The sequence below is a fragment of the Topomyia yanbarensis genome, chromosome 2 (assembly GCF_030247195.1).
Source record: "Topomyia yanbarensis strain Yona2022 chromosome 2, ASM3024719v1, whole genome shotgun sequence".
NCBI classification, from domain to species: domain Eukaryota; kingdom Metazoa; phylum Arthropoda; class Insecta; order Diptera; family Culicidae; genus Topomyia; species Topomyia yanbarensis.
The window spans coordinates 285,361,504-285,378,172 of record NC_080671.1 but is presented as its reverse complement, the minus strand read 5'-3'; the positions used below and the strand labels follow the sequence as shown (position 1 = coordinate 285,378,172).

General features: G+C 40.7%; 1 protein-coding gene across 1 annotated transcript in view; it reads right to left on the bottom strand.

The window, feature by feature from the left end:
* Positions 1 to 16,669, bottom strand: part of LOC131683215 (acyl-CoA synthetase short-chain family member 3, mitochondrial) — a 967,052-nt gene that overhangs the window by 344,459 nt on the left and 605,924 nt on the right. The window contains exon 3 of the mRNA XM_058965052.1: positions 4,426 to 4,570. Coding sequence (XP_058821035.1) covers positions 4,426 to 4,570 — 145 coding nt within the window. The remainder of the gene's footprint in view (positions 1 to 4,425; positions 4,571 to 16,669) is intronic.

Sequence of the window (16,669 nt, the reverse complement as noted above, 5' to 3'; positions counted from 1 at the left end):
AAGTTCGTTTACGCCATTCGTTTTGGATCAACTTTGTTCTTAATGACAAATCGGCTTTCGTCCGAGGCGTCATTCAGCACGAAACGCATCAAACAGTCCAAGGATTGACTAGCTCGCGTAAACTCTTGTTCCTGTTGGTGCTCTTCCACACTTGCAGCTGATGTATTGTCGACTGATTCTTCCGGTTAGGAATCTAAAGAGTGTGAATCGTTTAGTCCCAGCACCGAATTGACTATTTTTTGATCGGTAAACACTGCACTCGTGAGCCATTCCGGATTTTTATCACACGATTGTGAACACGGTCGACTATCCACGATTCGATCTCTTCACTGGAAGTAGTGGTGCCAGCCGGAGCATCTACTACCGTGATCAGAACTTTTAAGTCATCGCCATTGTCGGACTCACCATCATCCACTGAACTCCAATCGCTATTAGGAAAATGAGTGATCAGTTTCTTCCATGAGTTTTTAATTGTAGATGTACTGATTTCATTCCACGCGTTTGACAACCAATCAATACTCTGCTGTAGTGAGATTTTTTTTAAGTCGCTCTTCGAACTTGAGATCCTCATCTTCTAATACTAATTTAAGCAAAAGCTTCCGTTTATATCTCAATTTGATAGCGGTTATCACTGCCTGGTCCATGGGCTGGCGCTCGGAAGTAACCCTTGGTGGTAGATAAATTACCTATGGTAATCGGAGTGTACCAATTTTACTTCGTTACACTTTGATGTGAAGTGTATCAAATAATCTCACCTCAATTAATCCATCATCTGATTTCAAATCGTATCCTCCGTCGTAATGTGCTTTGCAATTATCAAGCACCAGTAATGCCTTGGGTTCTAAATTAAATTCCTTGGAAACCACCCTTTACGCTGGTACGAATTCGCGATAGAACCATATTTGGAAAAGCTCTCACGTTATCCAAACTTTCTTGGAATTATACTACGATACGGGTAGAAGTTCCTTGGTAGGAAGCGAGCGTGGTTTGGCCACAATCCGATAAACATCACTTGAAGTTTGTATGAGTCATCGGCATTACAACATGGCATGAATGTATAGCGCATCTTGTTTAATTTTCGCCCAGATGCCTTTGTCCCGTTTGCAAGGACCACACTTCGTGATGCTAGCAACTTTAAAAAAAACTAGCAGATTAATCAGCGTTGTATATTTGACACTTTTTCAAGTCCAATTCGACAATTTTCGTCATCAAAATCTCCTTAAACTTCAAGTATGCGCCTTTGTCCGCGGAAGCCATCTACACGCTTTACATGCAGTCCAAAACGGTTTTTAAAACGTCGTATCCATCCATCCGAAAATGCAAATTTCTGCCCCACGTAATACCCGTGTTACTGAATCTCATGCAACAACAATTCCCCTTTCACCCGTAGTGCTTCCAACGTAACAATAATGTTGGCTTCCCTCTGCTGGAGAATCCATATATAAAAAGATTCTTCCATTAGAGGTAAATGCTGCTCCTTCAACGTTCTTCGACTTTGGATACCGTGTTCTCTATAAACGACTAGTTTGGTTCGCAATTCATCCTTGTGCTGCAAGAATCGAGTTACAGAAGACGATCCTACACCATATTTTCTAGCAAGCGATTCGTGTGTGCCACCGCCATTTTCAAAATCCTCTATAATTTTAACCTTCTCAACCAACGTGAGCGTTTTCTGCTTACGTTTCTGTGTGGATCCAGATAGAATATCCATTGCAGAACTAGGCACCACTTTGACCTTATTTAAACAAAAAGTTGACTAAAGTTAAAAATGAATCTTATTGTGCTTTTCACAGAAAACCCGAATATTAGAATGCAACTAAATAGAAGGAAAATATATTCTTTTAGTTTCACCAGTGAAATTTGGGACGCACATCAAGCGATGTATGGCGATGTATGTATGTATATAAATGGCAGTTCAGTGAAGTTGAAAGCGGTTCGAAACTAGTTTGTTATACAGAATAGAATCAACAAATGTCTTAGTCCATGTAAACAACCTTCTAAACTGTCAATAAAGATACGCAAAAAAATCACGTAACGTACTTGCCGATTTTTACACCTTTTGCTACCTGGTGAATAAAAATTGAAAATTATGTATCGCTACTATTTCAGAATATGTTGATTGACATCTTATTCGAGCGTATTGCTTGTGTTACCTACACAGATCCTTTGCCATAAAACTATTCATGTAATGAACAATTAGATTAATATTTTCTAACATTACGGAAAAATGGTTTCCTCATTTTATCCTGGCGCTATGTTATTTTTTCATTTGTTTTTTTACCATTTTCCAGTCATAATCACAACGCTGAAGATAATGATGTAAACCTAATACTACGTTCACACTATGAGTTAAAACGTGTTTAACGCTATTTTGATGACATTTTTCTTGTTACTAATTATTATAACATGTTTTAACTGTGTAGTGTGAACATAGTATACCAGAGCATCGCAGTTTCCCTCGGTGATTTTTGACATTTGACAGGTCAGCCTAGTTAGCGAGCGACATTCGCTAACTGGGCTGCGCTCTTAGCCCAGTTACCAAACAGTTGCTGTAGTTCATCCCAACAAATTACCGAAAATACCGGTTTTTCATTCTTATGAAACCGGTATTTCGGTAATGGATATTTCGACGCTTTTACCGATTTTCGGTATCATTAAAACCGGTACTCCCAACACTAGTTGCAATCACCAATTGCAACGATTCTTCCTAGTGCAAAAATCACTTAACTGCCAAAGCATATAATATCTTAATAAACAATAGGGATGAAAAGTCACCACTTGTGACTGAACACCCAATGTATTGAATTAGAAATGTAATGCAAACTAAAAAAAACTAAAAACAACAAGGAACCTCGATTAAAATTACAAATTTGAAAATATGAAGTTATGAACAAATGTTTTTGAATTTTAAGATACCACAAAAAGTACCACAGGCTTATAGTCAGGAGCGAATCCAGAAAAAAAAATCGGAGGGGGTCCGAAATTTCGATTTTGAAATGTTTATTGTACAATGCGTAATTTGTAATACTCTCATTTAATTAAAATCAGTTTCGGTGGTTCAATCTGGTTTGGAATTGTTTTGAATTTTGAACGAATTTAAAAAAGAAACTATTTTAAAATTTTTCAAGAAGTTAAACATTTCGGGGTGGGGTCCGGACCCCCAGGACCCTTGAATCCGCCTATAGTTCTAAGTTCTAAAATTCCGTACAAACCTACCCTCAATTAGGTTGTTGTAAAGAGCTGTTTATGAAATTGTTATTTTTTTCAAGGTAAAATATGAATGCTTTCCATTGTATCGGTTACGCATCGAAAAGATATATCCTATTTTCAACTCCGCTCAAAGCCCTTTCAATGATACTCAGAATTAGATTTCCTCGCGCTAAACCAGAGTTATAGAGATTTTTAAGGTTTCGACTTATTTCTTTGGACCAATTTTCAATACCCGTTTTACCTCACTTGCCGTAAAAGTAACAATCTAATATTTGAAAGAAAGTCCATATATGCTCAAACAAATACTGAAATTTTCATCAACACCGGAGAACATAAACTTTCCAGTGACGAAATTTGGAAAAGCTGGCTCTTAAGTCGTTACATCACTGTAGAATTAAAAAAAAAATCGATTTCCTATTTATTAGTCTAAATTTATTAGTCTAAGTCTATGATATCCCAAAACATGGAAGAAATAATAATATCCCGAGTGTACTGAAAACTTTAACCGCGTTTTTCTCAAAAACACTTTTTTGAGCCGGAAATGTAACTCAAGCAAATGTTTTTTGATCGCTTCGAAATTTTCACAATTTATTCAAAATTAGTCTCTCCAGCGACGTACGTAGGATTTTTAACTTTTTTTAATTAGCGATTTTGTGTTGATTTTTATGATATTTTAGGTGTTTTTTCACTCAATGGTATGCCATTTTGCGTAAAATTAAAATATCGAAAAAATCCTACGTACGTCGCTTGCTATTGACATAAGGAATCAGAAAAATGTTAGTTTTCGACTACAGGTCAAAAATTACGGGAGATAGATTTCCGGTCGTGGACTTGCATGGGAAAAAATGCCGCACAGCCGCCATCTTGTGATGAAATTGCACGAAAAAAATATTTTGTATGACTCAATACTTGTGTTATAAATCCCATTTAGCAATATCTCGATTCACCTCTTTATTGCGCCAAGAAAATTTTTCGAAATATGCCTTTTTTTCGTGCTCTACAGTTGTGTAACCCCTTAAATAAAATCATGTTAAAATGTAAATAACCATAAATTTGGAAATAATTTGAATTTCGGAAAACTGTCAAAATTGTATTTCATTTTTTATCGTCGTGAACCCATAATTTTTTTTTCAGGAAAGCTCGACCGACGAAAAATAATTAGCGCACTTGGGAGATTTTGACTCATTTTACGACGTTCACGATGTCTATAAATACCTTTTTGTACAGCTCATTATACGTTACATGGCGGACTGTGTTTGTCATTGGACTGTCATGAATTAAAGCCACCTTTTGGCCTTTGTTGTTGAGTATATGGCGATCTAGTGCATTATAGCAAGCATTCAGTTGACCTCCGACGTACCTGGAAAAAATTTAGCATCGTTCATTTACCATGGAGTTTACATATATATTTTGAAATCATGGGAACGTAAAGCGATTTGCTTGTAGTGTTTACTACTCGCCCAATCGATTCATAAGCATCGCAAAGCGTATACAAAATATTGTAATATCCCTTAAAGCTTTTGACTTGCCTAAAATGGGTGAATTCACAGTGAACTAATCATGTTAGTGAAGTGTTTAGGATAATGATGATGGTGATTAGATTGGGTAAAAAAAAGATTTTTGTGTTCCAACCGGATTTTGAAAATATAAGTTAAAATAAGAAATTTAAACTGTTGCTTTAATTAAAATTCTAATTGAAGCCACTAGCACAAGTCACATGAAATGTATTACGATTTTTATGGTTTCACAAAATCAGTAATGTTTTATTTTGATAAAATATAGCGAAAAAAAATCAATTGTTCTATGCTATATTTCTCCTTAGTGGAGAAAAATTTAGTTTAAAACTATTTAAACTATTTGCTTTAAACCACATTCGCGGTTAAGGGCGCAAACATATAACTAAATTAGTTATGGAATTGTATTGTATTGTATTGTTTATTTTGGGTTTTAACCGTTAGGTCATTCGCCCATAAAAAGAAAAAGAGGATTACAGAGTTGTGTTTATAAGTATTTTTACAAATCATAGTGTTAATTTTTCTCTGGTTTTACTATGTTTCGTTGGTGGTGATATTGCTGTTGCTTCATTCATCGGGTCCTCAGGAATTCTCTCTAGCGCTTAGCAGGCCCGGGTGTAGCGAGGGGCCCGCAGTATTTGTTGGTGAAATTCTTGATTGCCTGTGTTGCATAATTGTGGGTTTCGTTTGTTTTATAAACTGTCAAAGAGGCCGGCGCCTTTAAGGAAACAGATTATAATTTCCTCTCTGGCCGGGTCGTTGGACAGGGCATCTCTGATGGATAGCGGGAGGTCAGTTCTGGTCCGAAGATCTTGATATTCTACACAATTAATGAGAATGTGTTCCACCGTTTTCCGGGTCCCACATGTGGAGCAGATGGGAGGGGGGACGTTGGACACGGTGTGCGCGTGGGTGATTCTGGTGTGTCCAGTTCGGAGTCTGGAGAGAGCTTTTTGTTCCTGCATGTTGTCTCGTTCTGTCCATTTTTGGTGGGTGCCTTTGATTTTTTGTAGGTGTCCTTGGCCAGTACCTGGTGAAATCGATTTCTACTTTCTGTTTGAATGCTCTGATGATATCGCAGGTAGGAACTTCTTGGGAGATCATGGTGCGGGCTTTTCGTCCGATGGCTGCCAGGCGGTCTGCCTCGCAGTTGCCCTTAATGTCGCTGTGGCCGGGGACCCACACTAATGTAGTGAGGGTGTCGCAGTTAGCTTCTACTGCTTGCACGTACGGGTGTTTGGAGGTTCCAGTCTCGAGCGCAGCGCGAAAGGGAGTCCGAAAATACAGCCGTGGGTGTAACGGTGGGTTTTTGGGTGATTGCGGTGAAGATTGCAGCTGCTTCAGCTGAGAAGACAGAGCAAGAAGCTGCCAAGCGAAGCGATAGACCAGCTCTGATTCCGCTTACTCCTGCTCCTACTTCCTCGTTTAGCTTGGAGCCGTCGGTGAATAGATGTAGGTGATTGTTGTACTTCTGGTTGACAAGTTTGTTGAACTCGATCCGCGCGAGTTTTGTGGGGTCACCTGCTTTGATTTTCCGACTTAAGCTGGTGTCTATGTTGGGACCTCCCAGACGCAGTCGGTCCCAGACCCGATGTAGCCGAGCGATTTTCGGTAGGGGTTCACTGGTGTAGTTGGCGTGGATGTCTCTCGCAGTGTTGAGGATGGAGCAGTCGTTGCCAGATGTTTTCTCTAGGTAGAGTAGTGCTCTTTTAAGTGCCGCGACGGAAGCCTCCCATCGGAAGGGGAGTATTCCAGCCTCGACGCAGGCAGCTTCTGCTGGGGTGCTGGGAAGTAGGCCTGAAGCGAGCCTTACCGCCCCGTTGTACAATGGTGCAAGGATGGAGATGAGTCCGTCGATGTTCCGGCAGGTTCTTTCCAGTCCGTAGAAAATGCGGCTGTTGATGAGGGCTTGGCTGACGTTGAGGGCCGTTCTGCGGTTGCATCTGGTGTGTCGGGTGCTGATGGCTCGTATTAATCTCCTTCTACTTTCACAATCTTTTTTGAGTTGGCGGAAGTGTGGAAGTAGGGTCATTTTCCTGTCGATCACTATTCCTAGTATTCGCGGTTCCTTTCGGAATGGGATGATGTTGCCGTTTAGTGTCACTGGTCGGCCAGTTGCGATGTGGTGAGAACCGCAACAGTGTGCGATAGCACTTTTTTGGGCGGATAGGCTGAAGCCTACGGAATTCGCCCAACGTCCGACCGCGCTAACTGCTGCTTGGAGTTTTCTTCGGATTATGGCGAGACTTTTTCCAACGACTATGAGGATGATGTCATCTGCATAGACCAGGATGTATACTCCTTTGGGTAGGGAGTCGAAGACTGTGTTCATTCCGACCAGGAACAGTGTCGCAGCCAATACAGATCCTTGGGGTACGCCGTTAATTTCTTTGTAGAGATCAGAGAGTGTACCGCCTATGCCGACTCTGAAACTTTGGTTTGAAAGGTATTGCCGGAGGATAACGCCAAGATTCCCCCGGATCCCCCACTGGTGTAGTTGTCGAAGTATGCCTTCACTCCATACGGTGTTGTACGCTTTAGCCACATCGAGTATGGCAATATCAGCGTGCAACCCGTCGGCCAGTGCGTCGTTGATGATTTCTCCAAATATTCCTAGGTGTACTCCGGTACCGAGTCCTTTTCGGAACGCAAATTGTCTGCGGTCCATTAGGTTTCCTTCCTCTAATACACTTGTGAGTCGAGTGAGTGACCAGTCTTTCGAATGTATTGGCTACACAGGAGAGTAGGCTTATTGGCCTGAAGTCACTGGGAGATCTGCTTCCCTGGTTCCTTTTGGGGATCGGTATTATCAGTGCGGTCCGCCAGCTGTCTGAGTAGGGCCCGCCTTCCCAGATCCTGTTGAAGGCTTCTAAGAGCGCTCTTTTTCCCGTTGGTGGTAGATGTTTGATCATGGGGTACCCAATGTCGTCGAGGCCGGTGGATTTTCCATGGGTGCGGCCTAAAGCTGTCGCCAGTTCATTGGTGGAGAAAGGCCGGTTATATGTTTGGCTCGAGTCAGGGATGAAAGTGGTTGGCGAGAGTTCGTTTTGTGAAGTTGGTGGGACGTGAATCGTTAGATGATAGTGACTCGAAGTATCTTTCAATTTCGTTGGCTATTTCACCCGGGTTTACTATTGCGGTGCCGTTTAGGAAAAGTGTGAAACCTCTTTGTCTGCGTTTTCCGTTGAGGGCGTTGATTCTTCGCCACAATTCAGCTGTAGAGGAGTCTGCGTGGATACCGTCCAGGAAGCGAGACCAGCTCGCTGATTTCGCTTCTTCTACTGCTTTTCTTGCGGTGGTTCTTAGATGGCGGCAATTTGCCGGCACGGGGAAGTAGGCGTCACGAATGGTGACTACTGGATTCATGGATGGTTTAAAACGTACCGGATGCCAAGAGCAACCGGGAACCGGACTGAGGTCTCGTCGTACTCGTTGCTGTTGGTGAGTAGGAGTTTCCTGGCTGAGAGTTCTTCCCGGTGGTCCGCCAGGTGCGGGGATATCGGGAGACCTGAACCGGTTCTCGTTGCAGTGGAGTTGTTCGCTTAGTTTTCCTGGTACTGGTGTAATTTTTGAGATCAGGCGGGAATATCGCCTACTCTGGGGCCCGGCAAGATGCGGGGCGCTGGAGGCGGTCGTGGTTCCCGTCGTTTGGGATTGCTGTGTTGGTGGATTTTCTGGATTTCTGTCTGGTTGGCCTGAGATGGATGGTGAATGCGTAAATTGAATGCTAATGGGGATGTTAAAGGTACTTCCCTGTTGATGCTCCAATGGTCCTGTGTCAACAGCCGCCGGGGGTGCGTCGGACGTATCTGGAACTTCCCCGGTCAGGGTCGACACAGACGGGCTTTGTTTTATGTTGCTGTTGAATTCGTTGTTTTTTATTGGTATCCCCAGTTGCTGTAATCGTTGTAGAGCTAGGCGGACATTACGAAAGACGCTTGCGGCATGGAGTTTTGCGTCGTTTCGGTGTCTGAGATGTTCAAATGTCCGGTTAGTGAAGGGCTTTTGTTGCGGGAATTCGCTCGGGTTGTCCGTTGTTGTTTCGGTGGTGCTGGATCTGTTTTGTTTCCGATAGGGCTTCGGGATTTATCCCCATCGCCTGCTCGACTATGATTTCTTTGCTGCTTTCGTTCGTCACGAAGTCGGGGGTCTCGCTGTTGTTTTGCGGCTACTACGTTACATTCGGTCGATATCATGGTGGTCGGGTTTAGTTTGTTGACGTTTCCCTGCTCTACTTTCGGTGAAGTGTTAGCTCTGCTAGTTTCCTTCGTTATCTCGGTGAGTTGTTGCTTGGCAATTCTAAGCTGGCGAACGGCCTCCGCCAGGTGGTTTTTTAGGTTTAATATCTCATCGTCCCGGTCATCTTTTGACGAATTGCTCTTTTCGCCCTTTAGCATAATGAGCTCCGCCTTCAGTCTAGCGATAGTGGAATCTTTCTCGTTGTCTTTCGATTCCGTGCCTTTCTGGGTTTGTTCGGCGTAACTTGGTCCTTTGTGCTTTTGTGTTATTAAAGCTCTTGCTTCGGGGAAGGAAAGGTTTAGGGAAACTTTCGCTTTAATGGTGGCTACCTCTTCCATGTATTTGGGGCACTCTTTTGCTCTTGTCGAGTGCTCTCCGCTGCAGTTTATACACTTCGAGACTTGGGTGCATGGGTTATCTTTGGCTTGTGGGTGGTTCAGGCTGCAGTTCAAGCAAGTTTCCTTGTTGGGGCACACTCTAGTGCCATGCCCAAATTTGCCACAGCGGTAGCACAGCATGGGTGATGGGTAGTAGGGCCGGATGTTGGTGCGTTATAATCCGAGGTAAATGTAGTCGGGGAGGGTTGAGCCACTAAAAGATATCACCACCAGAGGAGTATTGCTTACTACTCCTTCGTGCAGCTTGGTGATTCTACGCACTGCTGTGACTCCTTGACCTTTCAGCTCGTCAAGAAGTTCTTCGTTGCTCATGTCTTTGGTGTCGATATCGTAAACGACACCATGAGTAATGTTGAGAGTGGGGTGAGAAACCACCTCAACTTTTTGCCCGTCGATCAGCTCGTTCAAACTCATCAGAGCGTTATATGCCTTTTTCGATGACGTCCTTAAGACATAGCGGGTTCCTCTACCTTCTTTTGTGGCCGAAACCACCTTTGTCGGATCGCATCCTAGCACACGTTGTACCGATTTCAAAATAGTGAACGGGTTATCGTCAGTCGGGCATCGGAATCACCATCCAATGATTTTGCTCGCAGTAGCAGAGTCTGCTTGTCAATTATGTCGCCAGAGTTTAAGTACCCTGGCAAAGTCCGACTCAAAGATGGGCTGCTGCTCCCCGGGGTGGGGAGAGGGGGAGGTTCCCCCATTAGTTGGGTTGTTTATAGGTTGTCAGGTGGGCGGAAGTTGGCTCTTTCAAAATGCACCCTTTACACTGCACTACACTACCGCCGTCACCTATGGAGCCGATTACACTATTTCGGTTTGAATTCGTGCGCGCACGTGCAACTGTTCAAACCAATGCTTGTGGTGGAGGCGGACGGTTGACCACGGTTTGCACTTTTGGTTTGATGGAGATGCGCTATCGCTCAACTCCTTCGGAGTCTGTGCTCCTGGTATCGGTGGGAAAGTCGATTTTAAATTTACGGCTTAAAATTCGAGTAGCCTTCGTACTGATGATACACGGCACTTCGCACTCGCGTAACGGACCGGGCGGAAACCAGTTGGTATACTAACCGGGAGGCTGAGCCCGAACTTCGGAAGCTATATGAGTGGCGTGGACCGGGCGAAAATTTGGGTTTTTAAACGCGGAGCTTGTGTTGAGAACAACTATCGGCTCCGAGTGAGTGAACCTAACTGAGTTATGGAATTTGTGTTTCGTCTTATCAGTATCCGACTCTAACTTAGTAACTGGACTAAGCTAGCACTATAGTCCTGCGTGATGTCCACAGCTGCTAGATGATTTTGTTGAAAATCTGTATCCTCGTTATAAAAAACCTGTATATGCCTGTATTCATTGAAGAAAAAGAATTTTGATAATTTTTGCGTATTCAAAGTTTTAAGTATTGTCTACTATAAATTCAAACATTAAAAAGGGGTTTAAAATGAGTACTTTGAAGTAATCTGTACATATCCCGGCTACAGAGTTTTTGATTGTTTTTAATATAAAAAGTGCTATAGTTCATTTGACAATAAATTGACAATAATTGTTAATTCTTAATGAAAACAGCTGAAGGAAGGGTCCGCTAATAACGTTGTTAATTGAAATTTCCAAAAACCTGTATAAATCTGCAATGTGTATTGAAAATCTGTATTGAATCTTTATTACGTATGCAGATGCAGGCGCTTTAAAATCTTAATCAGCTTAATCAGAACTCCTGGCTTCATTCCTGTTACTAAATTAGTATCGGATTCTGATGATACGAAGTTTTACTTAAATTTTTCTCCATTAAGGAGAAATGTTGCATAGTGCATATTACATTGGCTTGCCAATCCAAACCAAGCTTCGATTTCATTAATTTTGTCCATATATATTCTCCATGCAGTGAGAAATATCGGGAGCAAACTAGACAAGCTCTTTGGTCTCAACGGCAAGAGAAGACGCACCGCGTTTGCTTTTGAAATCAACGGGATTGCAACCATGGATCCACTGGAGATCGTTAACGAATTGGGGAATTACTTCTCCTCATTATCCTACGATACCGTTTTACAATCATATTTTGTCAATCGCAAGAGAAATCTGTAATCTTACTTAACTACTTTCCGTCCGAACTCAGAGCAGGACTTCAATAAATCCTTCTCTGGATTCGAGCTAAACCACGTTCTCACATTAACTCACCGAGAAGCAGCCGGTCTAGATGGCATCGGCTACACCCTCTCATTGCATCTGCCGCCGCTCACAAAGATATAATTACTCAAAAGTTTTAGCCAAGTGCAGGACCGCAGCATATTGCTTGAGAGCTGGAAAATCACTTTGATTATACCAATCCCAAAATGCGAACATACACGAACGCTAAAAGATCTCCGTCCTATTATTCTAATATCATGTATTGGCGCATGGTTAATAGAAGGCTGATGGCTTTGCTGGAGAAGAACACTCTGCTAGACAACCGACAATTCACATTCCGACTAGGTCTCGGAACAGGGGTGGCATTACGCATCTCGAAACGAAAGGTTTATTGTATGCAAGCTTGTATGAAAATGTCGATTCGAAATGGTTCCATATTGTCGCCCCAGGTTTGCGCCTCGAATCTCTCGGTAACAACAACATACAAATATCGCGGTGTTAGATATTGCCAAGGTTAACAATTCGGTTTGGTGGGAAAGAGTTCTTCACCAACTACTGAGATGGGGGATTACCTATGATGATAATGATCCCACCTCATACATATTTTAACTCATGACAAAACCGAAAAAAAAACAAAAAATGAACTGGTTTAATTTGCAACCTTTCCTTCAAAAGAACGTAGATACATTTCGAATATTCCATCAAAACCAGGGTCCATCAAGAAAATTTCCATTCCGGGAAAATACTTGATAGAATCGCGAATTAAATCCAATAGCTTCCATTTCCGATAATTCTATATAAGACTCCCGCCTGACCAAGACAACGGTACCACCACCTGCTAAGGTGAGAAGTGACGGGCCTAGTAACAGTGCGGAGTCCGGTCGAGTTATATCATCCACATCAGACTCCCTTATTGAAAGTTTCCTATCACTAACCCAAGGCAAACAAGGGATATTCCTATTCGGGAACATCCTGGGTTGATCAGGAATTGAACTCAATATCTTCATTTATCAAAAGAAGTCATCGAGCCCAATACTCAACGAACTTCGTTATCATCACTATCGCAGCAATAACCAAGATTAACTCTATTGTCGAGCAAAGCCAACACAACTCCATCATCAAATCGGACCCTGATCACAACAAAAGTCTAAAAGCTTCGATTAAACCCGATAAGCTCTTAATACTGGTCACCATGTTCGATTTCAAGTTAGTCTCTATCAGCTTAGCGCGCGCGTAGCTCAGACTTCTGCAAACATCTCATAATTTTTTTAAAAACTATAATAAACAAGTAACAAAAATCTAGCGAATATAATAACTTAGAGTGACAAAATGCACATAATAGGAAAAAATACAATTTTCGTGGAATTACATAGTTTTTCAAATAACTCCAAAATATAAAAATCCAAAAAATCAAAGCAGCACTTGTAAAATACATAGTGTTTTGAACCCCATCAATGTTGCTACACGTAAAAACCAAATAAAAAGATTGGTGTTCTTGTATCAGACGCGTTTCTAGTGTTGTACCTCTGCACATCACTTCCTATTTCAATTCAATCGCACAAATATAGAGGCAGCATTGAATTAATAATTTTAAAAATGAACATCATTGTCAAGTAATAAATTCTTTACTTCACAGATAGCCATTGTAATGCGTCTGGCATGAAACTAGAGGAAGTGTAGGGGAGAACGGGGCTAGTTGGTGGTGTTTTCATTCTTTACCGCTTTGATATAGGTAGATCTTGCAATACAGAACACGTGGCATGAAAGGGCAGACTGTTGGCAACATATCTTAATTTTATTGAAATGTTTGATGCATTGTCTCCATTTTTAGAGACAAAAATATGTGACGCGGAAAACCCACCAACTTACCCGGGGTAAGTGCGCGGTATGTTTGGATACGCCAAAAAATGCAATTAAATGAAAATTCAAATACTTCGATCTTCCTTTGAATGTACTCATATTTGACCTATTTCAAAGCTCAAGAATACATATTTCACGCGCGTTCACTATTAGTTAAAAGACGTTCACTATTAGTTCTGCAAAATTTCTTGCATTTTTTATTCCCTTTACATTTTAGGCGCAAAAGATCTAATGAGTACCAGTTGTTCGAGTTATTTAACCCATTCATGCCCATGTTGCTTCTGGACAACAACCATTTTAAACAGCTATGACTATTGATTGAGATAAGATTTGCTCACAAAATCAAGTAAGACTAATAAATGTAACTATTGCTTTTAATTTGAGTATCAACAGCTACACGGATCAGGTGTAGAACTGAAGAAATTGCAAATAGTCTGATTGGATTGTGATAGAGCAGTGCTGCCAGAGACAGTTTACATTGATGATGAAAAATGAATTTTTCATATAACTTCGTTATGTTGCAATATTATTGAAAATTGATAAAACTTATCAATTCACACTGTCTTTGACTACGTTTTCCATGCAATTGGGGTATTGTGAATATTCCAGGAGGATGCACTAGAAAAAAGTTGGGCATGAAAGGGCTTCACTTGTGTCTCATCGGCATAAACAGAACTTCTGCTCTAACGGGACATCACGTTTGATCAGTCGTTTGATTGAAACACATAGTGTGTTTTAGTTTTAAGGGATTTGCGTCAAGCCGGCGCAAATCTATTCCGACAATACGTTAGTGTCGGTTTCTGATGAGGCGAAGCCGAAACGCAACATAGTATGAAATAAGGATTTGTGCCCTCCTGTACAAAGACTGGTTTATACCAACAAATTTTCACCCTAGTGAGAAATTTTGGTTTTTACCAAATTTTCCTCCTTAGGATGAAATATAGCATAGTGCTTTCGCATAGGCCTGCTAAGCCAAGACAAGTTTCGGCTTCACTTGTGTCTCATCAGCATAAACAGAACTTCTGCTCTAACGGGACATCACGTTTGATCAGTCGTTTGATTGAAACACATAGTGTGTTTTAGTTTTAAGGGATTTGCGTCAAGCCGGCGCTAATCTATTCCGACAATACGTTAGTGTCGGTTTCTGATGAGGCGAAGCCGAAACGCAACATAGTATGAAATAAGGATTTGTGCCCTCCTGTACAAAGACTGGTTTATACCAACAAATTTTCACCCTAGTGAGAAATTTTGGTTTTTACCAAATTTTCCTCCTTAGGATGAAATATAGCATAGTGCTTTCGCATAGGCCTGCTAAGCCAAGACAAGTTTCGGCTTCACTTGTGTCTCATCGGCATAAACAGAACTTCTGCTCTAACGGGACATCACGTTTGATCAGTCGTTTGATTGAAACACATAGTGTGTTTTAGTTTTAAGGGATTTGCGTCAAGCCGGCGCTAATCTATTCCGACAATACGTTAGTGTCGGTTTCTGATGAGGCGAAGCCGAAACGCAACATAGTATGAAATAAGGATTTGTGCCCTCCTGTACAAAGACTGGTTTATACCAACAAATTTTCACCCTAGTGAGAAATTTTGGTTTTTACCAAATTTTCCTCCTTAGGATGAAATATAGCATAGTGCTTTCGCATAGGCCTGCTAAGCCAAGACAAGTTTCGGCTTCACTTGTGTCTCATCGGCATAAACAGAACTTCTGCTCTAACGGGACATCACGTTTGATCAGTCGTTTGATTGAAACACATAGTGTGTTTTAGTTTTAAGGGATTTGCGTCAAGCCGGCGCTAATCTATTCCGACAATACGTTAGTATCGGTTTCTGATGAGGCGAAGCCGAAACGCAACATAGTATGAACAAATTGGTTCCATTTTTGGCAACATTCTTGTTGTTCATAATAAGTCTTTTAAAACTGTGCAATAAATATTTTTTTATATCAATTGACATCACATTTGACTTTATTTCCAAACATGGAAGTCATATTAACCCTCAAAGGGGCAAGCATTTTTTTTTCAATTTTGTTAAAATTGTCTCATAGTTTCAATTCATTACTGTGATAATTTTGAGATGTTTTTCGCAATGTTGATTTGAAACAGTGTTATACATTTAAGGGTTAACTATATTGTACACTATGCGTATTGTGTTTAATGATCACAATAAATAAATAAATGTATTATTTATGTATAATATAACTGGTAACAGTGTAACTAGTGTCTGACGGAATCAATTTTAATAGTAAGACCCAGAGCACTTTAAGAGTCAAGTGAAGAGGAATGCGCTACACTGCATAATAAGACTAATTCTGGAGAACCTTAGTAACATTGCGAGCCTCTTTCTCTTTGGATTATTACGACGTCAGTACAAAACTTGACACTAAATTTTCAATACATATCGAAAGCTGATTATGGTCCCAAAGACGTATTTGAGAATACAAAACTGATGGCCCCCAAATAGTTTGGTTTAGCTTTGGAACATTTGCTAGTTTGTTTTTGCGATTTTTTTCAAATGAATGAAATTAGGGTGGTCCTTGTGGTTGAGGTGTTCAAAGTATCGACTGGTTAGATGTGTGAATTTTACCTGCAAAATGCCCTACAATATGATAACACAAATGAATTGAAGCAAGTTTGCTGAATAAACAAGGCTATCTATAATGGTTAATCTGTTATGATTTTTTTAAAGATTTAAGGTGGGGTGGCTTGAAAAATAGGGTTGCTTATATTATCTTTTGATGTGTTAATTTCTCGCAAATGCTTTGTTCTAGAAATTTTTGGAAAAAATTTTGGAGCACATTTTCACAGTAGCACTGATATTTGAATCCCTTTTGTTTGGATAGTTGCAGGTGATTTATACAGATTTTCTTTAAACCTAACTATCTTCAAACATTGCGATTTGATTTTCAATATATCAATTCCAATTGGAAGATCGACGATTGGTTAGTTATAGAGAACAAAATTTATGTATTTTTTAAAAGAGCTATGTTTTTTAACAAAATTGTCCATTAATATTCACGAAAGAAAAGATAACAATCCCAGGTCTATCGGCTTCGTTGTTGCCAGCGAATGTCATGATAACATTTATCACACTTTGAAACTTTTTTAATTATTGCATTTTTTGCGAATATTTAGGAATAAAACATTTATTTCTAGATAAATTTTTCATAAAAAAAATGTTAAAATTCATTTTCTCAAGTATTTTTTTAAATGTCATGTAGCGCCATCTACATAAGTTATAAAGTATAAATGTCTTCAGTACATGTGTTAAAAATATCAAACAAGCAACTTTGCCGAAGAAAGTTTTTTGATAGAACACCTC